This window comes from Pezoporus flaviventris, unplaced genomic scaffold (genome assembly GCF_033815535.1).
Source record: "Pezoporus flaviventris isolate CSIRO_AGI_PZ_B2104156 unplaced genomic scaffold, CSIRO_AGI_Pfla_v1 ptg000013l, whole genome shotgun sequence".
NCBI lineage: Eukaryota > Metazoa > Chordata > Aves > Psittaciformes > Psittacidae > Pezoporus > Pezoporus flaviventris.
The window spans coordinates 24,051,192-24,070,562 of NW_026892561.1; the positions used below are offsets into that span (position 1 = coordinate 24,051,192).

General features: G+C 45.8%; 2 protein-coding genes across 3 annotated transcripts in view; both read left to right on the forward strand.

Moving 5' to 3' along the window:
* Positions 1-436: 436 nt before the first annotated feature.
* CUNH2orf72 (chromosome unknown C2orf72 homolog) lies at positions 437-5,008 on the forward strand. Of its 2 annotated transcripts, none has more exons than XM_061452239.1 (3): positions 437-1,026; positions 4,014-4,130; positions 4,637-5,008. In XM_061452239.1, the coding sequence occupies exons 1-3, from the start codon at positions 507-509 to the stop codon at positions 4,726-4,728; spliced, it is 729 nt and encodes a 242-aa protein (XP_061308223.1). In that variant the 5' UTR covers positions 437-506; the 3' UTR covers positions 4,729-5,008. The 2 variants fall into 2 exon arrangements, with proteins under 2 accessions (XP_061308223.1, XP_061308224.1); XM_061452240.1 differs by having other exon boundaries at positions 4,017-4,130.
* Positions 5,009-8,210: 3,202 nt separating this feature from the next.
* The window catches only part of PSMD1 (proteasome 26S subunit, non-ATPase 1), a 69,877-nt gene continuing 58,716 nt past the window's right edge, over positions 8,211-19,371 (forward strand). Inside the window, exons 1-9 of the mRNA XM_061452262.1 lie at positions 8,211-8,364; positions 10,669-10,712; positions 11,808-11,881; positions 12,126-12,295; positions 13,139-13,344; positions 14,605-14,748; positions 15,548-15,774; positions 17,382-17,442; positions 19,159-19,287. Coding sequence (XP_061308246.1) covers positions 8,349-8,364; positions 10,669-10,712; positions 11,808-11,881; positions 12,126-12,295; positions 13,139-13,344; positions 14,605-14,748; positions 15,548-15,774; positions 17,382-17,442; positions 19,159-19,287 — 1,071 coding nt within the window. The 5' untranslated portion in view covers positions 8,211-8,348. The remainder of the gene's footprint in view (positions 8,365-10,668; positions 10,713-11,807; positions 11,882-12,125; positions 12,296-13,138; positions 13,345-14,604; positions 14,749-15,547; positions 15,775-17,381; positions 17,443-19,158; positions 19,288-19,371) is intronic.

Below are 19,371 nucleotides of genomic sequence, written 5' to 3' on the forward strand. Positions count from 1 at the left end.
CTGCTCCTCTATTGTGGCCTTGTGTGTACCCCACTTTGCAGTCACTACAGCTTCTGCTCATCCCTCTCTCAGCTTCCCAGCCTCTCCACAGCACTTTTTTTGCCTGAAGTTTATCACCTCCCCATTGGAAACAAGACCAGCCTCGCAAGAGGCCCGTGCAAGGGCTCTGAGGTTGGTTGTGTGGCAGATATGGGGGCCCCAGTTCCCCTCCAGTACCCTCTCTGTTCTGCCCACCCGGCAGCAGCACGGGCTGTTCACTGGAGGGGCTGTGCCGGTCCCGGGACGCTGCCGGAGATGCTGGGGGACGCCTCTCATGGGGCGGGGAGGTGTGTGGGGGGATTCACGGGTGGTGCTTGGCTCGGGGGCTGAAGAGATGGTGCCCGGGCACGGGGCCGGGAGTGATGCAGGGTGCGAGGGAGTGGTGAGCGGAGCCGGGGGGCGGGGCCGGGGGTGGTGCGGTCCCGGGGACGGTGCGGGACCGGGCAGGGTGCGCTGCAGCGGTGGGGATGGCGGCGGAGGAGCTTCAGGAGTTGCGGGCGCTGGTGGAGCTGGCGGGTGGCCGGCGGGCAGTGCTGCTGGTGGCCGAGGTGGCAGAGGGGGCCCCGGCAGCAGCCACGTTGACCGCCTTCGCCCGCGACCTCCTGGGGGAGGAGGCTCCGCCGGGGCAGGGCTGCCAGTCGCGGCGGCGGGTTGTCTGCGGGCGGCGGGCGCTGGGAGCGAGGCTGCTGCTGGTGCTGTGCCGCGGCGGGGCGGCGCGGGGCCAAGGGGCCCGGGTCCGCCTGCGGGAGGTGGTGCGCGATGTGCGCGGCCGCCTGCCCCCAGAGCCGCCGCCCGCCGTTGTCGGTGTTCTCCTGCCTTGCGGGGAAGCGGAGGACGCGGCGGTGCTGGACGCCACGCTGCGGCGGCACTTCCCGGCGCCCGGCACGGTGCAGGCAGCCCGGTACAGCCCCGGCAGCCCCTCAGACCTGCGCGACTGCCGCGCCGCCGCCTGCCGCGCCCTGCGGGCCGCTCTGCAGCACCCCTCAGGTACTTGGGGGGGACCGGCCGGGGGACAGCGGGTGGCTTTACACTGGGGGCGGGCCTTTTACAGTTGGATTTGTTCCATTTCCCGGTGGGATCTACCCCATCCTAACGGGATCTTACCACTCCTGATGGGATCTTCCTTCCCCACAGTGGGATCTGGCTTTTCCCATTGGAATGTAATCAGCCCTCATAGGATCTTCCACCCACCCAGTCACATCTGCTTTTCCCAGTGAATTCTCTTTCATGCTGGTGGGATCAGAGCCTTCCCAATGTCTCTTTCTGGTTGACTTCCCAGCCCTGGCAGCTGGGGAGGACAAACTTCCCAGCAGGTTGGGAAGCGCTAGAGCACATAGCAGGCATCACAGATAGCAGGGATGTGGCAGCTTATGGCTGTGACACCATGGGCCATCCATGCTTATGGATGTGTGTTCCTGGGGATGCAGGACTGGGGTGTGGCCCTTGCTGTAGGGTGCAGGCAGGTCCTGACCTTCCTGCAGGAGGGAAGATGCTCGTGCTGACTTTACATAATGAATAAGAACAGTAAGTGTTCGCATCTGGTGGTGGTCAGTTTAAGCAAGGTGAGCATGGCAGGATGAAAGCTGGTGTTAAGCAGGGCTTTGAGGAACAGCATTTGCCCTGGGGTGAAATGTGAGTCATGTTTGTGTGCAAACTCAGGGTGATGGGCAGCTGGGCAGGCTCTGCTGTCATAGCAGCCACACAAACTTGCCTGGGTTCACTTTAATCTTTGGCACTGCTTGTCTTGGACTGTTTCTCTTTCTTACTTCCTTCTTTCACTTTTTTTCCCCAGTTTTCCCTTGCTCCCCATCATTTCTAGGTGCTTTGCTGTCTCACCGCCTTTACCCCAAGGAATCCTCGCACTTGCCTGCAGCACCACATTGCCCAGGTCCTCTAGGATGCCTGGGACATGGGGATGGTCAGCAGCAGCTCAGGTGCTTCTTTCCATCTGCTCAGTCCAGAATCCTGGATCTGAATGTTGAGTAGCTTTGAAGTGGTTGGGACTCACTGCGAGGGTTCAGGGTTGTCTTCTGCCAACTCTTTCTATGGAAGTATGCATGATCCCCTTTCCATCTTTTTTCACATGCTTTTGTCTTCCTCACATTGCTCCTACTGCAAGAATTTCTGTTGTTCTCCCAGATAGCAGTGAGCCCTTCATTTCTGGACACAGCAGCCTGGTTGGGACAGCAGCTGCAGAGGCAGAAAAACATCCCTGCATGTGTGACCTTTCTCTACCTCTGCACATTGCTGGTGCTTGGCTCAGAATGTATTTTTGTGGCTAGCTGTGGATTTGTCCTTCAGACAGACATGGAAGCAGCATAGCAGTCACCTGTAGAGAAAGAGGAACAGGAGCTGGAGCAGGTATTGAAGCCTGTTTGTGTGTGCTTTATAAGCATGGTGGGTAGAAGGACTCAGTGTGTTGCTTTAGTTCTCTGCCAATGCTCTGCCTGGTCATGTAAGTGTCTAAGGACTTGCATGTGTAATGAGGACACTCATCAGCTTTAGGGTTCAACCTTAGGCAAGGGTAGCTTCTTTCCATGCCCCTGTGAGCCCTAACTTCTAAAATCTCCATATGGCCAGAGGGATCTCAAATGTGGCCTCCAGGGAGGTGGGGACCTGGCAGTGCCAGGCACCAGCTTCATTGCAGCCTGCTCTCTTTCCACCCGTGGCTTTCCCCACAAGCAAGGCACAAGGGGAATAATATATTTAATGTAATGTGAGGGAGGACTGTGGAAGAGATAGGCGTGGGCTCCAGAGCACCCTGCAAGGCAGGTTCTAGGGATGCCACCTTAAGGATGTCCTCAGTCAGTGCTGAGCTTGTCTTTTTTCCCTCTTGACTTTCAAAGGGGCTTGTGCTAAGCTGAAAAAAGGGCTTATTCAGATGCATCTGGATAAGGATGCTGCTAGGTGTATAGAATGTAAGGCTCCGTGTACCTGTGCTTATGCCTGTTTTATTTCAGCCTAGCTTACTCTTCTACCCACACTGCTGCTCAGCTCTGCCTAAGACAGTTGCTCTGAAGCTGCAGCCCTCCTCCCTGTGCTGGGAATGTCCTGGACACTGTCATTTATGCAGTGGATCTGGGACAGGAATGGCAGTGGGGTTCCTGTATCTCTTGGGTCTAAGCAGGAGTGTATTGGGCTGCTCTTCTGCCATGTTTCAATGGTGGCCAGAGTCCCCATACACTGTGAGGAGAGGATGTCTTTACAGCTGGAGGTTTTGGTTTATTGACTGGCAGGAAAGACTGCCACTGTGAACCCTCTCATGTCGCAACGGTTTGATAAGCTGAAGGACACTGAAGTGGTTTATAATTTGTTGTCTGATTAGGAGGTGAAAGGCTCCTATCATATTTCAATGGAAACTGCTGCTGTTGGAGACCTGGTGCAGTGTTTTACTGTAATGGCTTGAAAGCCTGTAGTAACTTGTGATCTTCATTGTCCTCCAGAATAAATACATCGATGGAGGCTACATGCTCTTTGCATTTTGCAAGCAGTTACAGCAGTAGCTTTCAGTGTGTTGCAAGTCTGCTTGTTCAGTAGGTCTTCCTAGAAGGGAGGAATTGCTTAATAAAGCAGGGAGCAGTGAATAGGCTGATGTGGCAAAAGGTGTGTGATAATACAAAAGAAAAACTTCCTTATGCAGGAGTGCCCTAACTGTGCCAGTCCCCACTGTGTGCCTGCTGAGCTCCTGCCAGGTTTTTGCTCTGGGCTGCTGCATTCAGGATGGTTTTGTTAGTGACGTAGCAAGGTAGAAACTGACTCTGGGGACAGATTTCGATGGTAGCAGAGATATGTCTGCCTGAAATAAGGATTGCCAGCAGCTGCTTTCTAGGGGTGGGCTCTGTGGAGTGCACCCGGTTTTTCCATGAAGCATTGGGCTTGACGAGGGGAGATGTGGTGAGTCTGCACCAGGGAGGTGGAGAAGCAGTAGGGCTGACCTGCTGTTGGTCTGAACTCATCTTCTCTCATTTATCCAGAAGAGGTGAAAGACAGGGAGAGGTGGAGGCTCCCATCCTTCCTGCGGTGCGTTTCTTGGAGCCGGAGGAGTTGGAGAAAAGATCACAACGCAAAAGCTGCAAACAACATTCATGAAGGTATGTGCAGCTCCCTCACTTGTACTCCTGCTGTGACTGTCAGGTTCCTCACTGACTCCTTGGTTGTCCTGATTGGCCAAACCTGTTGCTGGTGGCCTCCTGAAACTATTTCCAGGTCTGCAGCTGATGTCTCTTTCCTGGCTGTAGTTTGGCCAGAAACTGAAGACAACTTGTGCACATGTGGCTGCTATGTTGCCATCTCCCTGTTTTCTGGCCTTTTGTGTGTCTAAATGAATCACGTGAGGTCCAGTGCCCAACTACACCCCTGACAGCACTGCCAGGGAGCTGGGCAGTGAGCTCCTTTGCTCATAGATAACCCATTTGTGGAAGCAATGTGGAGTTTGTAAACCAAAATGAAAATCAGTTATGAAAAAAATCAGCTGTGTGTAGGTTGTGAGTATATATCAATGGCTTTGTCCCATGTGTTCTTTTCATCTTAAGTTGCATTTTGCCTTAATAAAGGTTTCCCATTTAGATCTCCCTTGACCTCACTCTGCTCTTTGCAGATGATCTGCAGGACCCTGAAGAAGAAGTGGCTCTAACCAGCCTGTCCCCCAATGGAAACTACGAAGAAGCTGCTGGAGGCACAGGCACTTAGAACTGCTGCGTGCTTAACATAGTCCATGTCCTTGATCTGCCCAGTGGATTTGGAGCAGTGGGAGGAGAAGCTAGTGCATGCCCACTCACCTTCTCCTCTGAGGACCCACCGCTAATGAGAGAAGCTGCTCAGCTTAACTCCCAGGGTCTTTTGTAGCTCCCAACAGCCTGATGTGTATGCCAGAGAGCCAACACGTGCTGCCAGGGGATGCCTGGAGCTGCTGCTGGAAGTTCCCACCCTTTCTCTGATCAGGAAAAAAAAAAAAAAAAAAGAAGACAAATAGCATGGTGGTGTGGAGACTTGCAATGGCTATAGAAGAGGCTTGAATGTGACTGTATAATACGAAGAATGCAGTAACAGCCCACTGGGCAGTAAGAATAACTCAGAAGATCCTGATAGTAAGGGCAGATGGAGCAAAGTGTGATTTGGAAGCAGGATCCATCCCTCTGGCTTGTGCTTGGTGCTCACAGACTGACTGATGGTTTGCCTGGGTTGGAGTGGGTGGCAGATGGACACTAAGGTGTGACTGATGCTTGATGGGGTTATGGGAGAGGCGCATCTTACTTTGGACATCTCCACAGCCATGTGGTAGCAGGTCTTGGAAGTGGCCTGAAGCACAAGAAACTGGCTGCTTCATAAATAAATATAAAAATAGAAAAATAATCTATTTAAGTTGTTCCAAAAGGCTGCTTGTAGCCTGTGGGGCAACGCAATTAATTACAAATCCTTGGTTTATGAGGAGTATTACTATAATGCTAAGAATACCTTTTTTGTTCTTACTTAAATGCAACATAAAACACATCTTGTATAATTTTAGCACAAACTCTGGGTTTTGTTTGGGGCTAGCTGTCCTTTTGGAGTTGCAATTAGCTCAGACCAGAAACTTCAGCCTGTCACCTCTTGCCTACCTCTCCTCTGAGTTAGCTGCTGAATTACATCAGTACGTTCTCATTACATGTCTGTTCTCTCTCTGGGTCCTTCTTTCACAGTGGCAACTGAAGTGTCTGCAGTCCTGCCAGCTCTGGCCAGCTGTGTGCCTTTGGCATCTCCCTAGCTCTACCTGGAGCAGGGGATGGGTTTTGTACCCAGCTCTGCCTATCACCATGATCATCAACATTTTTCAATAAACCATTTTTCTGTGCTTCAGTTTCCTCACCAGTAGGATGGGGACAGCAGTGCCTACCTACCTCTCTGGTGCTACGATGGTGATGCTGGAGCAGAGCTTAGCAGCTCTTGCGTTTACAGTTGGTCCCTTTAGTCATGGTGCTGCTTTGCCCTTTTGGCTGGGAGAGAGCAATGAAGGGTGCCTGGAACATGTTGGTAGCGTCGAGTGGGAGAGATGGGGAGCATTTCCAGGTGTGCTCAGCAAGTCTCTGCATTATCATGCTGCTTGTTTGAATGTGTTGTGACAGTTAGGATTGGTTACATAGGAAAGTTTGGTCTACCTAGGAAAGCTTCACCTGAAATGCAGCTGTAACATGCTGTTGCTGCCATAAGGCGGTGGGAAGGGGCAGGTGGATGCCAAGCATTTGGAGAAGTGTGTGTCACATCTCTTCACAGCAGAAACACTTTCCTGTGTGGGTATGTGTTGGAGAGAGCGAACCTAGGAGGCAGCTGATGTCAGCAGAGGTGGCACCAAAACCAGCTCTCCTTCCAGCCTGCAGGATTCTGTAGGATTTCTTTGCTTACAACCAGGTGGAAAATAGAAATGTAACCAAGTGACTCAATAAAGTCACGCGATGTGGGTGGCTGTGTTTATGACTCTGGGCTTCAGCACCTAATAGTGAGTGCATCTTAGCAAGATGAAGGTATCCTGCTCTTTCCCTGGCATGAGTGCATATGTGTGCTATGTGATAGATTCCCTCTGCTTGTATTCACAGTAGAGCCCAGGTCGCTGCGCAGTTACATACTTTCTTTGGTTAGGTGAGTCCAGTAGGACTTCACAGTATGTCAAGTGAATCTTTGTTTTCTTGCAGTATTTGGCCTTTGACAGTTAGAATTTATGAGTGAAGAGGTTGCCCAAGAGACTTGCAGTTAAACATATCTTAGTGCTACAAATCCAATGGATTTATTTATTGGTAATTTTTAAGTAAATCATGCAAGTTTACCCTTGCAGTGAGACTTTTGTGGAAGTGGATGAACTGTGTGGGGTTTAGAAGGTGTGAGAATACAGCTGATCAAAAGTATTGTTTTCCTTTGACTGAGGAATAAAAGTGACTTGAATTTTAAATTTTTTTTTTTCTTTTCCTTTTTTTTTCTTAATAGCTGGGCATGTGGAGGTGCAGCAGATACTCTCTCATGTTTAGTTGATTTAATAACTGAAGGGCACTGTGATCTTACAGGATTGCTGTAAAAATAAAGACATTTAATTTCTGAACTGGAACGTGCTTCAGTTTGGTTTTTGTTTGCCATGGTGTTATCCGTAAAGCAGCATTATGTGTGGTTTGACTGATGTTTCTCTTGATTTAAATAAAAGATGTATTGGGAGGGACTGGAAGTGGCCCCAGTATATGGATCCAGAAGATCATCAGAATTGGTCTGTGTGGAGCTCAAGTAGGCTGCTCACCTGTGGGCAGTGGGGAAAGCTGGAGATCTTCTGTTTTCTGAGAAGAGCAGAGCTGACCCTCTCGGCATCATGAGTAGGGCTTTGTCATTTGTTATGTCATTAATAACATTCATTAACTGAGGCCGTAAGGTTTCCTTCAGGAATTAAAGTCCTTCATAAAGTATTTTTTCCTATTTAGCAGAAACAGGTAGAAATCAATGCTGCTGAAGTCTGGGTGCTTCGATCTCTTGTGCAGCACCATTGCTGCTGAGCTGGGCTTTCCTTGGTGAAAGGAAAACTCCACAAGCCTGATTTTTTCCCACCTGCCTCTACTGGAACCAAAATAGGAGCTGAAATAACTCCATGTTCCTCCGCAACTGGGGGACCTTCAGGTACACCTGTGCGTGGGAGATCTGGACACCACCCTGTGCTGCCGAGCGATAACAAGGAAAATGTTCTGGTTAGGGCTTGTCGGGTGCATCAGTACATGTGCTTTCCTTTGCAAGGGGGAATGGGTTTGGGTGAAGCCTTTCCTCAACGCTATAAGGTATGTGAGAAGAGTCAGGGCCTAGAGAGGCAGCCTGCAAGAGGTGGGCAATGCCTGTGCGCCGAAACATGCCACCCCACTGCGAGCATGTGGGAGATGCCATCTGTACGGGTCAGACAGAGGCAGCCATTTGATCACAACGCAAACGTGGGCATTCGCGGGGTCACCCGTGGGGATCCTACAGCCCTTGGGGGGGGGGAGACTGTGAAGTCTCCCGTGGGGTGCGTAGGATCGGCGGGGTACACGGCAGCGGCGCGCCTCCGAGCGGGCTAACGCAAACTGCGAGACCCCGGGAAGCAGAGCTGTCCCGCCCGCGCCGGGCTGCTTTTTCACCGCCCGGCGCAGGCGCTCGCCACAGGCACCCTTCCCGAGAGCACCGGAGTCCTGCCGGAAGGGGCCCTTCGCGGCACTTCCGGGCCGGGCGGCGGCGGCGGAGCTTCAGCGGCGCGGACCCCGGCGGTAGCACCACCGCACCTGGGCCGGAGTGGACCCTACCTCCCTCCGTACCTGGGCCGGGCGGGCGGCACCATGATCACCTCGGCCGGTGAGGGAGCGGCGTGGGGTAGCGTTCCCCGATGGGGTTTCGCTGAGTCAGGGCCGTGACTGGGCACCGCCGCAGGCCGCGAGGGCTCCGGCAGCGGCGCTTCGTCTGGCCTCCTATCACCGGGGCTTCCCCCCGCCCCAGGCGCCCCGGGCACCCCTGGCTGGTCGCCGCCGTGCGCCTCGGTGGGAGCTGGAGGCCGGTCTGGTGCCCGGCGGTTCGCCACAACCGGCGTTTGTAAGCCTGAGCCGCGCGGGGGCTGCCCGGTGCCCGCCCTTGCCCTGCGGCGGTCTCCCGGCCGCTCCGGTGCTGCAGAGGCCGGAGCGGGCCGGCCCTTCTTCGGGCTCAGTGGGGACGCGCGGGAGGCAGAGGGCGGTGCTGTCCGCCCCAGTACCGCGTCCTCTTCCTGTCGGTACTTCGCGAGGGCAGCGTGGTGGCTTCGCGGGCCCCCTGGCAGACCGTGGTGTGCCGCAGCAGTGAGTTGAAGAGCCTCACCCGCTTAAAGCGGATAACCCATAAGAGGTATCACACCTGGGCAGTGGGTTCTGTAGGAGTGCAGCAGGGAATGAGAAAAGGGGAAGAGGCAGACTTGAACTTTACAGGAGGTCAGAAATTCAAATGCCTAGCAGGGGAAAAGCCATCTTAAAGAGTCCAGGCTAATGAAATGTGTGAGGAGCTGCATGTTAAACACTATGAAAACATGAGAGGTATTTCTAAAAGTACTCGGGCCAGAAATTAATGTGTAACAGGTGTGTCTTTGTGAGAGAAACAGTGCAGAGGGTAATAGTCTGCAAAAAGCTTTATCTTTCTGAACTCTTTGCTGTATGTTTCAGTCTTATTTTAATTGAGAAGTAGGAATTAATTTCAGAAGGTCTTTAAAAAGCGAAATAAGTTATGTTGAATAGAAGTAAGATTCCTTCCTGATAGATCAGGTAAGCACAGGAGCTTTTTTAAGTAAATAAATGAAATCATATGTTTGAAGTTGCTGAATGGAGCAATGTGGGCTGGGCTACAGAACCTGCCTTCCTTGTTGAAGGGCCACATAAGTACTTCCTCAGTTGTTGTTACAGACATGCGTCTAGCCTGGTTTTAAAAAAATCTGATACTGGAGGTTCTACAACCTTGTTAGGCAAAGTGAGTAATTGTCTTACTGTCAGAAAACTTACCATCAAACCCTGATCATTGAAGCTCCAAATAAAGCTTTGTCTTGCTGTTCCTCTTTGTATCTGGCACAAAGATCAGATTATTCCTTTCCTGTTGGCAGCTACCCTGTACATGTATGACCTCTGTAACCTTATGTGATTTCCATAGACTGACCATTTAACCTGCGTAAGTCCTGATTGTTGGACCTTTTTGTCCTTATTGCTCAGTTCTGAACACCCAGGTTTGCTCGTAACTCTTAAAATATGGTGCCCAGCACTGGACACAGTGGTCTGACGCATATGTGTCAGTGCCAAGCAGAATGAAGGATTCCCTCATATACCTGCCAAGAAACACTCTCACTTCCACACCTCCCTGTGAAGTTTGCGTTCTCTTCCTTCCATTGCAGCCGTATGATACTATTGATGATGTTTCATCTCAATCCACTGTACTATTCAGATTCCTTTCTATTTTTGTACATTTTAGTTTTGACCTGCACACTCTCCTTTTAGATTTGTCAAGATCTTTTGAAAGGCGAATTCAGCCCTCCAGTAGGCTTGCTGGCCTTTCCAATATGATGTCTTATTTAGTTTTAAAAGGTTATCAATCTATACAACAAATGAAAGATTAAAAGCAGTGAATTGTGTTGGACTTCAATCAGATGCTATTCCAACGTTTTCAGTTGCAACCTTGCAGTCTGATGGTAAAGCCGTCTTCAGATTGAGCTCCTCAGATAACCTCTCTTCCACTTACATCAGATAAACAATATTTCTGTAGCTGTGTGTACAATGTCCTGGGGCAGCATCCCAGGTGATTTGACGTGATCTTTATGCCCCTTGGGGAAGTGGGAAGTGGCTTACTAGAAAGCAGTCAGCAAGCCAGTGGCAAAGCTGGAAGTAAATCCCAGATTCTCTTGAGTTCCTGTCTGTTTTCCTCTAAGAAAGATCATCTTTTATAAACAGTGTACCTTTTCAGTTATAAATTTTGAACTATTTTATATCATGTTTATTACAAACTTGGATCTGATAATTGAATTTTCATACTGAAGATTTTTAAACCTGCATTCCAAAGACAGTCTTCTTCCCTATTCTCTTGGTTTTGAACTACATAACGTGTTCACTTTTAAAACCGAGAGAGTCCAAAACTGACTATGATCTTGTTTTGCAGCTGGAATTATCTCTCTTCTGGATGAAGAAGAGCCACAGCTCAAGGTAAGCTGTTATATCTGGGAGAAAATAACAGCAAATGCATTATGTTGAGAGCTTGAAATCGAAATAAGTAGATCTCCATAATTAATGGTTGGATAGCAACAGATGGGCCCTAAGTCTTATCTAGATTTAGGGAAAGAAAGGGTTTAGATAACATGATAACAGATGTCAAAGTTCCTTGTTTTGAAAAAGGATGAAAATGGAGCTTTGCATGCAAAGTTCTCTAGTCATCAAAGCTTCTAGCTCTCTGATAATAATGGGGCTTTGTTAATTAAGTGTTCCAGATACTGCATTTTGACTACAAAAAATTCAAAGCTCAAGAACATCTCAAGTTTTTAACATAATTTAAGTGATGTAAAACAAAATCACAGTTACATTTTTCACTGGGGATGGGGGTGGAATCACAGTAGTAGTAGTAGTAAAAAAATAACAATAGAAACTTTACAGTTCACAGACTGTATTAATCCATAGGATATCATGAAACACTCAAAGTGGTGGTGTATTGATGGTGCTTGCTAGTTACTTGAACAGTTAACATAGTTCCTTTAAGGAGGCAGATGTGTGTCTTGTAGTATTGTTAATCCCCTAAATGTTTTGTTTGGAAACAGGCATAGGTGGTGATGGATCGGAGTGAGGCCTGCTTTTGCTCTATACTGATTATAAGTGGGCTGATTCTAGTCTGGATATTGTTCATCTGCTAAAGTACTGTGTCCAAATAAATACATAAGAGTTGGCTGGTATAGACCACAGGCCAATTCTATGTGCTACGTGAAAGTTGCCACAAAGATTTGAAAACCTTGTATTTTAAGGATTAAGTATTCCTTAAAAGCCTCTATATTTTAAGAAATTGTAGCCAGTTGTTCATCACAGAGAGAGGCTTTGGGAAGGAACATCAAGGTTGTCTTACCTGTTAAATGAGCAACCCTTTGTTTGCAGAGGACTTGGAAAGTTTGGTGAATGCTTGCTAAGGTCTTTTAAAGTAGAATTTGCTGTTGAAATGGGTCAGTGTTTATGATATTGGTCTTGGGTGGTACTTCATTTTTACTGGGGAAAGGTAATAAATGCATTTTTTATGTAATGTAACATTATCTTTTGTAGGAGTTTGCTCTTCACAAGTTGAATGCTGTTGTCAATGACTTCTGGGCAGAAATCTCTGAGTCAGTGGACAAAATGTAAGCCACTTATTACTTGAAGGCGTGCTGCTTAAAAAGAACATGAGATATGAAGTAAATGTAGTTCTGGTTGCTTGATACTGTCTAGTACAGCATCTGGCTCCATATTTTCTGGAAAGCACTAATATAAGAGGATGTGGGGTTGGAGCTATAGTCCCAGGCTCACAAGTTCGATCAAGCTGTCATGTGGCCTTAGAGAGAACTGAGCACACAGAGCTGATCCTCTTCTCTCTCTCCTTTGCAGAGAAGTTCTCTATGAAGATGAGGGCTTTCGGAGTCGGCAGTTTGCTGCTCTAGTTGCTTCTAAAGTTTTTTACCACCTGGGAGCTTTTGAGGAATCGCTGAACTATGCCCTGGGAGCAGGTGACCTCTTCAATGTCAACGACAACTCGGAATACGTGGAAACGATCATTGGTAAAAAACAAAAAAAAGAAAAGCTCTTGTGCCTTAGAGATTTTATTTGATTTAGCTGCTTCTCTCCATATTCCTTTTTCTCCCCTTGTATTCATTTAAAGTGATGTTGCAGCTAATTTTATCAAGTTTATTTGTGCTTGCTTGCTTCTGCTTTGGGATTCTGTAACGGAACTGACTTGGAAGTTCTGGCATTTTTTTCCTATTCTTAACCCTTATTCTATTGCAAGTTCCTAATAGGAAAATTACTTTGGTTGTTTATTGTCTTTTCTCTCATTTGTGTGCTAATGTTATAAATTTCAGCATAACTTTGGAAATAATCAGCTAATAACTGTAGCTGCAGACCTGACTGAGGAATACAACTTTTTTTTTTATCCATCCTTAACTAAGGTAGCAAGTCAGATGCTGAATGCATGTATAATTTGAATGTCTTTTGAAAGTCTTGTCTACTGGTGTCATTTACTTTGTACAGGACATTCTGGACCAGGACTGGCTTTCAGTCTCTCCAGCTAGTGCTTGTAGTAAAGCTGTCAGGAGGAAGTAATCTCTTACTGCTGTTCCCTTATTTATTTAAAATATTCCACTTGAACAAAGATTATATCCTTGCTTCCATTTTAAAAATATCTCCTTGGTTTGAACACTAACGTTGGAGTTTGTTAGGAGAGAGTATTAGGATCTTCCACTACTACATGTATATGAGTACACAAATAGTTCTTGTGCCTCACCATTGTTAGTTTCCCATATGCTGTATTTGCTGGTAGGATGTCTGTGTACACATACTGGTCTTCTCATTAGCAAACATCTTGAAAGTTGACTCCTTTCCATATTTATTCAATATCTTCTCAGCAAAATGTATCGACCACTATACCAAGCAGTGTGTGGAGAATGCAGAGCTGCCAGAAGGGGAGAAGAAGCCTGTTGATGAAAGGCTAGAAGGGATAGTGAACAAAATGTTCCAGCGGTGCTTGGATGACCACAAGTACAAGCAGGCCATCGGCATAGCTCTAGAGACACGCAGGCTGGACATCTTTGAGAAAACCATCCTTGAATCGGTATGTGCAAGAGCCAGGGGGGGCAGGTAGCTGGTCTCTTCCAGGTGTGGATTCAGAAGTGAAGTGTGCGATCCATGTTGCTATGAAACTCACCCTGCTTTGTATGAACAGAATAAAAGATGAAAATCAAGGTGTTTGGTTCATCATGTTCATGGAAGGCAGAGCCACTCGGGGCTGTTGAGTATAGAGAGACCCCTAACTTTAAGAAATCCCCAAGCTGCAAGTTCTTGGGAGAGTATACCAAGGAAGCTTGGCCATGTACCCTCTTCTTAAGGTATTCCCTGTCAGCTACTAGCAGAGATACAATGCTGGACTAGGCAGACTTTTGGTCTGGTGTATTTTATTTTGGTGTGCTTGTCATCTGCTCTAACTCCCTGGGAGGGGGTTGTTAGGGCTAGGTCATTTATTTATGGCAGGCAAAAGAAAATAATACAGTAATTGTGTGAGTGGCTCTAATTTTCAGTAAGTGGCTGTGGGCAGTATTAGCCTGCCCTGACTGATGGTAGGTACAGACTGGCCGTAACATCTTTCACTGAGGGTTTAAGGTAAGTTGTATAACCTAGTAGTAGCACTAAGAGAAGCATGGCTGTAGTCATTTGTAGCAGCTCAACAGTTGTGTGTAATCTGATTAGTCTGTAGTATCTCAGCCATATGCCAGACACATGGTTTAAATCTTAAATTGTAGCCCTTTCAGTTTACAGCTTTCCCATATTTTTGAATGCCTTCCATTTTTGTATACAGGAATGAGAATCATAATGCATTCATTTTGCTTTCTGTGTTCTGTTTTCTGCCCTATGCATTTACTAACTTAATTGTCCATTTTACATTTCTCATCTCAAATTACCTTTCTGAAGTTTAGTAACCAAATCTGTTTCTTGGTCTCTAGGAAGAAATAGGCATGTTTGTGATCTTTTCTTGGCACATGGTTTGTTTTGTTGACATTTTATGTTAGTACAGTGACTTTCACTACAGTCAAGAATGATTGTTTGAACAAGGGATGTGAAGAAGGGGAAATAGCTATTGAACTTTTAAATTAATCTGTTGCATGTTTTAACTATTGAATTAAATGTTGATCCTGTACATTTTTGGTAGCATTTTATAATAGATATAAACCTTTCTGAAAATCTGAAACTGTGAAGATTTATGCATCCACATCTTTTGCTCTGCTTTTTAACATAGAAAAGAGGTAGCTTTGTTTTAATTTCTAAATCCTATTTGTTAGTCCAAACTCAGAATTGATGTCCCTGAATTTTATTTCAGAATGATGTTCCTGGGATGCTAGCCTACAGCTTGAAGCTCTGTATGTCTTTGATGCAGAATAAACAGTTCCGTAATAAAGTCTTGAGAGTTCTAGTTAAAATCTACATGAATCTGGAGAAACCAGATTTCATCAATGTTTGCCAGGTAAGCTTCTCGGAGTGATGTTCAAAGATCAATCAAAAGTTACTCTTCTTTAGATGTATTTGACTTGACATCTACTTGATCTCTTTCTTAATCAATGAAATGAAGTACCTTTTCCTGGTTGTGTGCTTCAAACATATATCAAAATGAGATCAAATCAAAAAGGAGATGTAAATATTGCACATTGGTCAATTTATAGAGAAAGAAGGTATTCAAAGGCAGTTTGAGGATGTAGACAGCTCTGACAGACTATTTCAAGCCTATGTACGGAGTATCAGATGGAAGGTTCACAGCTTTGAATTGTATTTATTTCTCCAAAGAGCATTGACAATGCTTTGTTTTTTTGGTGAACCATTGTCTGAAAGTGTTTAGACAATCAGTTATGAAGTTACTCAGATGTTCTCAGACCTCTGCCATACTTGGTATGCCAGGTACTTGTGACTCAGGACTGTTATACCTGTTCCATTTTAGCTGAGATATCCCTACAAAATGACTGATTCTTCTTTAATCTGCTTTTGAAATTTCTGTGTTTAGTAAGACAATGTTGTCAGTATCTGAACTGCAGAAAGGTGTCTTGAATTTGTAATACTTGGTCTTGTTTTTAAACTGACCTATGAAAACTTCAGATATTTCTGTTACCTCCTGTGAGAGAGAGAGAATTTTTCTTTCGTTGAAAGGATGTTCTGTGGAAGCAGCAGATGAAGGAATGGTGAAAATGGAGTCCGTAGTGTTGCTTTTTCATTCTGAAGTATGTAATGTCTTTTTTTTTTTTTTTTGTCTTCTTTCTGTTCTTCCCACTCAGTGCCTGATATTCCTGGATGACCCACAGGCTGTGAGTGACATCTTGGAAAAACTGGTGAAGGAAGATAACCTTCTCATGGCCTACCAGATTTGCTTTGATCTGTATGAAAGTGCTAGCCAGCAGTTCCTGTCTTCTGTGATCCAGAATCTCCGCACAGTTGGCACTCCTATTGCATCCGTGCCTGGATCCACCAACACTGGCACCGTCCCTGGGTCGGAGAAAGACAGGTGGGGAGTTCGGCTTGAGAAGGGATGCAATTGGTTACAGTCTTGCTCTGATGGAGCTTCCTGTTCTGTGTATAGATGCTCATTACAAGCAATCATGTCGCTCCCCTTCATTTAAGGCAGGGCAATAGACAAGACGTACTATTTGCTCAGGGCAAAATTGCATATTACTAGAACTCACTGTTTGGTAGAATGCATTTTCGACTGCAGCTGAGGTAAGCATGGCTCAGTTACTGTGGCTCAGCTAGTAAGCAACAATTCATTAAGCCATAGCGTGAAATGCTTGGGAGCACTCTGATGTTGTGTGGTCTTTACAGCATCTTGTAAAGCTAAGGAAGGGGAGAGTTCAAGTAGAAAGCTTATCGCAGCTATATGCAAGTTTGGTTTCACATCATTGGAAGAATGAGCTCAGATGATACTGTAATGTTATAGACCCTTTTATACTTGCAGTTAAAAAGAGCTAGTTCAAATCTAGTCTGAGTTTTGTTAGTCCTGACATTTAAAACTTCTTTAGTGGTCAGTGTAGAATCATAGAATGGCTTGGGTTGGAAGGGACAATAGAGATCATCTGGTTCCAGCCCTCTTGTCACGGAGGGCAACCTGGCTTTGAGCACTTAAGGGATGGGGCAGCCACAGCTTCTCTGGGTGGCTTGTTCCAGTGTCTTGCCACTGTACAGTAAATGAACTTCCTCCTTATATCTATTCTAAATCTACCTTACATCACCGGAGCATAGCTGCAGGAAGCAGCTGTTAAGAAAACCAAAGTTGTCACTAGCCATTCCATCTTCTTTATTTCTTGTTTTGATGGCTTTAAGGTAATTAGCAGATAGTTTTGTTTCAGACTTCTGTTTTTAGAGAATTGACCAACCCATGCGAAGGCTGCTGTCCAGCTCAGGGGCAGCATGGAGGAAATTTGTGCCCCATCAGCTCTTTAATCACTACAGCTGTTGTGCCTGTACAGAACCTCATGCCTGCACTGTGTTTGATAGTGTGTGATGGAGAATGCTGCCTGGGTTAAGACTGGTTAACTATAAGGGCTTACACAGCTGTGAGAAACTGCATCTAAATGCTTAAGTGATACGGGCATAGCAAGCATTTTCCTCTCCTCTTCCAGTGAAATAAAAGGAAGGGCACAGAATAAATTATGAGTCAGCCTGTGAAGCATCAGGACAAGGTGCTAACAACAGCTTAATATGTTTCATTTCCATTTGAACACTCTTTTAACATCCATCCTAATAGTGATGAGCTCAGTGCTTCTGGGTGAGGATATAATTATCCTTGCTGACTTGTTTGTTGACCTTGTTTTCTCACCAGTCTCTGCTTGTTCATTCCCTACAAGGATCTCTGGTTTTGTTGTCTCTATGGGTGGAATAAGAGTGTGGGGTTTTCTAGGCCTTTTTCTTCAAGTTCCCTGAAAATTAGATTAGGAGGAGTTTCCTTCTCAGCAGTGACCTCCAGATAGTCAGCCCTTGTCCTGTCAGAGTCCTGTTACCAGTCATCATCTCCATATCACAAGCTGCTTTTTGGGACACTGTTCAGCCATAATTTCAGTATTTGATTAGTTAGGAGTGGTGAACTAGGTTGCATTTTTAATTTTAATTTTATTTCAGTGATGCTATGGAAGCAGAAGAGAAACCAGGGAGCACTTGTGCAGGGAAATCTGCAGAAATGGTGAGTGTCCTTTCCAATATATGCCTTGCTTAGTTTTTCTTACATGTTCTCTTTGAATTTCTGGGGTTTCTGAACTGCTTTGGCTAACAAAGAATGGAATTCCACTTCTCTCTTACTTGTCTCAAAGGTGACAGATGATCTCTGAGGACCAAATATCTGACAGTCTGGAAGTCCAGCAGTTCATATACTGAAAGCTGGGAGAGAGTAGGAAGTGGGTAGATTTCATCAGGAATTACAGTGCTCAGTCACTAAAGAAGGGGTCAGAGGGATCTGGCTTGCGGGTTTGCTTTTTGTTCATATTAAAATAACTCATTCTAGAAGAAAGGGCCTGAAATTTGCTGCTGAGAACCTAAGCTGATGAATTAGATTAACGCATTTTTTAACTTTTTTAAATTTTTTCTTCTCCTTCTTAAATCCAACTCTAGTTCTGGCTGTATGGAACTGATGCTGTTCCACAGGAATGGCAGGAGGGGATGCTGATGTAACATAGTTTGTTTTGAGCTAATGGTGGCTGTATTGCTGGTCCAGCTGGTTAGAATCTTTTTGTTTAGTTTCTTTCCCCAAGTAGTGGAGAAAGTGAGTTCATTTCTAATATGCACATAAAATTGCATTTCAGCATGTAGAATGACTAATGCAGTTCTGACATTTCTAATGCTGAAGAAAGGTAATATTTCTAGGGAGGAAAGCAAAACCCAAGCTGAGTGTGTTTTTTTTTGTTGTTTCTTCATGGTGCCTGTTTACAAACTAGACTTGGGAATCTTTGAGCAATTCTTGCAGATCATTTAAAAATTCATCAAGGACAAACAGAATTGTTTTCTTGAAATCATATTCCACAAGGAAAACAAAAGGGGTTGAATTTCTTGCCCCATTAAAGAACCTGTAAACACTGGTTTTGTACAGGAAACGTCTTAAATCAGTTTCTGCTGCACTGGCATTGCTGACTGTGCCAAGGGACCAGTACATAAAAGCAGTTCTGTGACCAGAAATATTCTTGAGCTTAATCTTCTACAATTCAGAATGCTGACTATAAAGAAATAATTGAGGGCATCAATATAAGGGCTGAACTACTCGTGCTTGGCAGGTATCTGACCAGCTAACAGTGTCAGTACAAAATGCTGCAGTGTACTTTTCACCCTGCTCAGAAGGGACTTAAGTTGGAACTTAATCTGTGGAAACTGTTCCATCATGAAGAAGAAGGAGGCCTTCTCAAAGAGCTTTGAAAGATCAATGTATTGGAGATTCCTAGTTCTACTAGGTGTTGTTCTAAATAAAGCCAGTAGCTCATAAGAATGGTGCTGCAGCTCAGCAGGGTCATGTAAAGTGTTGTGGCTTTTTGGTCCTCTCCATTAGAACTTCCATGGAAATACAGGTTCACATCTACAAAACTGCTTGCCTCTTGCAGGAGACTCACTGTATCTATAGGGCCAAACATCAGCCTGCAGAACGTCAGATGTCACTCATATCCTTTTGCTTTCAATGAAACAATACATTTATTTCAACGGCTGTCTTCTCCCACCTGCACTGTTGTGCACAAAGGGACTTGGGAGGTTTGGGCTTGCGCAGCAAGGGCAGGAACACTGTCCTTTTAGTCCTAAAACCTGATAGATTTTGGAATATGGTGATGGGAACATACCAGAATGGCTTCTCATGAACTGAATTGTAACAGAGCCATAGTTGGTTTCTCACGCTTTTTCTTCTTTTTGCTTGTATGTGAAGAATCCAGAGCCTAAGGACCAGATCTCAAAAATGATTAAAATTTTAAGTGGGGAAATGGCCATTGAGTTACATCTGCAGTTTTTAATACGCAACAACAATACAGACCTCATGATTCTCAAAAACACAAAGGTAAGAGGCTTTTTGGGTATGGTTGTCTTGGATTCATCTGTTTCATCCTGTGTTTGTTTTGACCATGTTGCTATTTTTACATCA